This window comes from Atta cephalotes (assembly GCF_000143395.1).
Source record: "Atta cephalotes unplaced genomic scaffold scaffold00020, whole genome shotgun sequence".
Taxonomy (NCBI): Eukaryota; Metazoa; Arthropoda; class Insecta; order Hymenoptera; family Formicidae; genus Atta; species Atta cephalotes.
In genome coordinates, this window is record NW_012130084.1 from 4,298,119 (window position 1) to 4,303,857 (window position 5,739).

Genomic DNA, 5,739 nt, shown 5'->3' on the forward strand with positions numbered 1-5,739 from the left:
CACACACACACACACACACACACACACACACACACACACACACACACACACACACACACACACACACACACACACACACACACACACACACACACACACACTTAAAACATATATATAACACATATATATAAAAGTCGTAGACGATTGCAGGATCTCAAATCACAAGAAATTGACCAATTCTAGTCAAGTATTCTCTTTATATTTGACTGTGCTTGGTCGATTTCCTACGAATTAAGACTCCACGGTCATCTACGAATTCTATGTAAACGAACCTAAAGTCTATCCAAAAGATAGGTTCTATATATAGTTTGCTTCTGTTACTAATAATTGGTTGATATAGCAGACTAGCAGCAATCACAACAACAAAATTTGTTGTCACATATTTACCGATCACCGGTTAAAAGTACTGGCTTGCTAAATTAACAAAATTTTTTCTCTCAATGTGAAGTATCTAAGAATTCTAGATAAGTACGTTCTAAACATAAATATTGGACCATCAAAATAATTGTGTAGAAGGCTAGTTGCTAGAGTGAAAGCTTTTACAACTCATCATGTTTTAAAATATAATCCTATACATAATAGTTGAGAATATAATCTTTAATATTTCTATTGAGATAATTATATAATTTTAATGGTCCAATAAAATTATTTTTTCTGTATTTAACTTTATTTTAGATGTTTTTAGCACAAAATTATTTTTTTTATGTATAAAACGAGAATAATCTTCGAAATCAGAATCGCGATATTTAACGGACTCGCGCATGATCTTAATCTATACTCGCGAAATACAACATTCTCAAACACGAGAGTGTTATTACAATGACTGGGTTCTTGATAAGGAAACTTGGGACTTACCGCACGATCGCCAAGATTGCGCACCCTGCAGTGCAGGTAAGCGGATTGCCCGACGGTGGTTGTGGTCTCCCTCTTTGTCGTGTTGTCGAAGTAAGGCTGACTAAAGGGTTGTTCCCAGTAAGAGGACGGATGGTGTTCCACTACAGATCTTCCGTTCTTGGCCGCGCATTCTGTCACAAACAATAAGACTCGTTAATGGGATTTATTTATTGACACATTCTAGTAAAAATTTTGACGCGAAATATATTGGAATTTAAATAAATCTATGAAACTTTAAAAATTCTGAATAATTAAAGTTCTTAAAATCCGAGAATAGCGGAATTTTCCAACAATAGCGAAATTAATTAAATTAATCGGTACCCGCGATAACATCAAATTAATAGTGAATTTGGTTGGATGCACTCAGTGCGCACTGGTGTGCATTAAAACTGTCAAATTCAAATTCATATAAAAATATATATTTAATATAAATATAAAAATATAGATTAAACTTTGAAATCTTTTATATCTTTATGCGCTGTTAAGTAAAATTTATATTTTATAATTTAAACTATTTGCATTTTACTTTTACACAGATTAAAATACTGTATAACGATATGCACTTAATATACACAATAGTGCATCCAACCGAATTCGCTAAAGTAATAAATAAAAAGAGAATATTATATTATACACGAGCGTTCGGTCAGCGCAAATTAGAAATCATCAAAATACGTAATTGGAAACGGATAGCTTAATGACATATCGATAATTGCTGGGAATTCACGCAAATCGGATTGCGGCGCGACAATGCGATAAATTATGCGTTAACTGGCGAGACAGAATGTACAAAACGGGATTTCAAGCTGATCGAAACACGTAATGTGATTAACTCTACATATAAAATCTCGGTCACGTCGTGCTCTTTCATAAGGAAATCGATTCTTTCCGCTCAATGATCCCATTACCGGGCAGCTTCTGCCAAGCTTATCCGGTTTGAAGCGAAATGAACTTGTCGCGACGAATACAGAAATTCAAATCTGAAACCGAGACGTCGTTCGCAGTGGACGAATGCATGAACTCTCTGGTAGAGCTCCCTTCGGGAGTCCTACCTCGAAAATTCCTAACGTATTACGCAAAAGCGAGTTCCCTATGAGGTCTCAAATGGAATGAAAATCTGATCTATGCCTAGAAATTGCGTAATTTACAGGCAGAGCGATCGAAATTCGTTCATTAAGTGAAGTTATGCACATATACATAAAACAGTACTTACTGCCCGAATGTTTTCTAATATGAATTTTATTACTTTTTACGAAGAGCATAAGAGATCTCGATGCATAATAAAAAAAAAAACATTTTGCACTTTCATTAAAACGATCCTTATTAAAATTTTTGTGTTCTTAAAATATATATATCAAAATATTAATTTAACATAACATCATTACGTTATTTTAATGTTAAATTGATGTAAATGTTAAATTGATATTTAACATTTTTTATTGTTAAAGTAACACAATTTATTAGGTAAATAAATAAATAACATAAAAAAAACGTAGTTTTAAATTCTAAGACTAAATGAATAAAATGTGTGTTGATTTAATATATTATAAATGTTACTTTTACTGAAGAAATATGTTCTGTACAACTTACATATATTTTGTAAAAAAGTACAGATATTTTGTCTTATTTTCATTTTGTAATAGTAAATAGTTAAATCTACACATTGCATATGTTGAATATCACAGAGGCATCGCCTAAACTAAAAATATAAAAATAGCTTCTAATTTCAGTTAAATTTAACATCATGAATATGTCAATTTAACATAAAATTTGTTTTTAAATTGTGTCAAAGTATCACGCTTCTTGTGTTAATTTCTTGTATAATATTTGTGTTACTTTCGAATATATTCATCTTATTAAATTAACAAAAATTTAGGTGGACTGTTTTGGGACATGTGGAATGTATTAAATTTAACACAAAATTTTTTACTGTGTGGGTATGAATAACTTTATCGACAATGGAAATACTACAGTGGTAAAGGATAATGATAAAAATAAAAACATAAAAATGGAAAGGAATAATAATAAAATAAAACTTATTGTGGTGTACCAAGATCGTTGTCTCATTAAAGATACTTAATAGACATTGAGAAGGACTTTTTCAGTTTTCTTTTAGATGCAGCTGTTTTTCAAAGTAACGATCTGCTGGTGGCGTAAAATTCATGCAACAGTCCCTCATCAATTTTTTCAACCCGCGTCCTCATCTCTCTCCAACCGCTCGCCTCACTGATTACTTTATTCTAAGAAAACGATACTCTGGTGGCTACATAAAACCTTCCGAGAAAGCCTTTACGTGCGTTATAAGAGGAGCAGAATGAAAAAATTTATGGAAGGATACTGCCAAAGAATCTTTATTCCCATGTTGATCCTCCATAAACAATATCTTGCCAGCGCGAAATAACGAAAGCTTCAATTGACAATCAAGTTTTATTGTGTTTAAATATATTATTATGTAAGTTTAAATATACTGCTACATAATATACTTAAATAAAATAAAAAATAAGTTTTATTTATTACTCCCTTATTTCAAAAGTGATTCAATTAAAAAAATTTAATCGTTCAAAAAAAAGAGGAAACTATTTTTCAGCTTGATAGAAAATTATTTATTAATCAAATAATATCTATTAATCAGTAAAAAGAATATATTCTTAGTATGATCAAAATTCATTTTTGGCATTTTTATTTCACTTTTTAAAAAAATCACCTTTTTTGATATGACAGTTTCAACGACTTTTTTTTTAAACCATCCTTTTTGAATTTTAACAATTTTGATGATTATTTATAAAAATAAGTTTACTTTTGAAAATTGATAATGTTTATTTAACTCATTCGCGGTAATAATTCGAAAATCGCATTTCTTAAGTTGTATTCTGAAGCACACAATTGGAAAATATCAATACAAGATGAATATGTTAGGATGTAATATAAATATTATGTAAGAAAATTAACATAAAAAATGTAATACCAACACAATTTGTAATATATTTAACATATTTTTTAAATAAAATTAATATATAATATTTATAGTATATTAAATTAACAAGTATTTTGTTTATTCATTCTATAATTTATATTTTGAAATACATTATCTTATATTATTTGTTTAGGTACTTATAAATATATAAATTATGTTGTTTTGACAACAATTGTTGTTTTATATTAACAATAAGAAATTTGAATATTAATTTAATACAAAATGCTCAAATAAGAATTACATACATTATTTCGGATATATTATTTCGGATATATTATAAATTTAAGCCACAATTTTAACAATGATATGAGTGTATTTTAATTCAAATACGAAGTATTTTTTTGTGTATAGAATATGTGTATCAAAATGTAAAATAATACAAAATGTGTAGTAATATTTACAATAATACTTTACTCATTCCGTCATGGAAAATTTCGTTCCTTTCATTTGTTAATGCAACGATCGGTTTGTATGTTTTGCACGAACAATCAGTTGATACATCATTCAAATTAACAATCGTGAAATTCTTCGGCTTCAAAGCGAAATCCGTTCGGAAATCCCTAACCGCAGAGCCGAATCGTCGATATTCTGCTCGCTCAAAATACCACACAAAGTTCCACAATGCAACACAAAAAGCAGCCGATTCCAATCGTCGACTGTTAATCGGGTTTTTCGCGTTGCAACTGTTGGTACGACGAGTGTGGATGGCAAAAAAGGCTTAAAACTGCAGGATGGGTCAGGGCGAGTTCTGAAGGGATGAGTTTGTTAACCCCGACTGTGCTCTTTCTTCTCCGTTAAAAGTTCGTGGCAAAGGAACTCCAACGGGGCGAGCTTCAGGTGTTTGCTAATAGCTTACGGCACTGAAACCAATCATTCGTTGATGGCCGCCTTTCTCCACTCCCTGTTTGTTCGTGATGTATTTATTCTCAGTCGCGTCAAAGCGCTCGGCTTTCATTTCCACCCATATTAACGCGAAATTTAAAAGAAATCCGACGATAACATTGCGAGTTTAGGTATTTTCGTGCACGCCAAACGTAGACCTGCTTCAATTAAAGTGTCCTACATTTCAAAAAAAGTCAAACGTATGACATAAAGAAATTCAATTAAAAAATTTATATGGAATTATACTCACGGCTTACGTTGAGTAAGCTAAAAGTGTTTTCGATTAAACAATTACTGACAACAAATATTATGTTGTGATTGTCAAATTAAGCACAGAAATGTCTCAACGTGTACGTAAATGTAAAATAAATTAAAAATCTTTAGATAAACAATTTTCGTTTTAGTTTTGAAATACACTTTATCAACAGTATAATTAAATCGTAGAAATGAAGTTTCTCGGAAGGTTTCTCTTTGATTTTCACCAAGATGAAATTCCTCGCTGAGTTACAACAAGGCGTAGTCTTTACGTCTCGAGCAGCAACCGAATTGCAAAAACTTGGGGTCTCCCAAAGTCATATCTCAACTATTTTCTCGTTACGCCGCCGCGCCGTCCCCTATGAAAGCAGCGAGCGAAGAAGAGAAACCTACGACAGAGCACGACGAAGACATACAAAGGCAATGTTCAAAGAGTTCTTGAGCCTCTTGATCTTCCATTCGCGATGACTCGCGATCAATTTTCAAAGATTCTTAAAATATAGCGATATCACAATAATAAACTATTAAAAGTCAAATCATTACATTTACAGAAATGTTAATTATAGACAAAGAAAATGAGAGGGAGAGAGAGAGAGAGAGAGACAGAGAGAGAGAGAGAGAGAGAGAGAGAAGAAGAAGACAGTAGTTCGTTTGTTTCTACAAGACGTAACGTTACACTACAAATAGCTATTTGTTTAGTCTACTAGAGACAATTCCGTTAGAGAGATTGACAA

The 5,739-nt window shown here is 31.5% G+C and overlaps 1 protein-coding gene across 1 annotated transcript in view; it reads right to left on the reverse strand.

Annotated features, from left to right (window-relative positions):
• The window catches only part of LOC105619311 (hemicentin-1), a 16,864-nt gene that overhangs the window by 9,705 nt on the left and 1,420 nt on the right, over positions 1–5,739 (reverse strand). Inside the window, exon 2 of the mRNA XM_012200834.1 lies at positions 856–1,025. Coding sequence (XP_012056224.1) covers positions 856–1,025 — 170 coding nt within the window. The remainder of the gene's footprint in view (positions 1–855; positions 1,026–5,739) is intronic.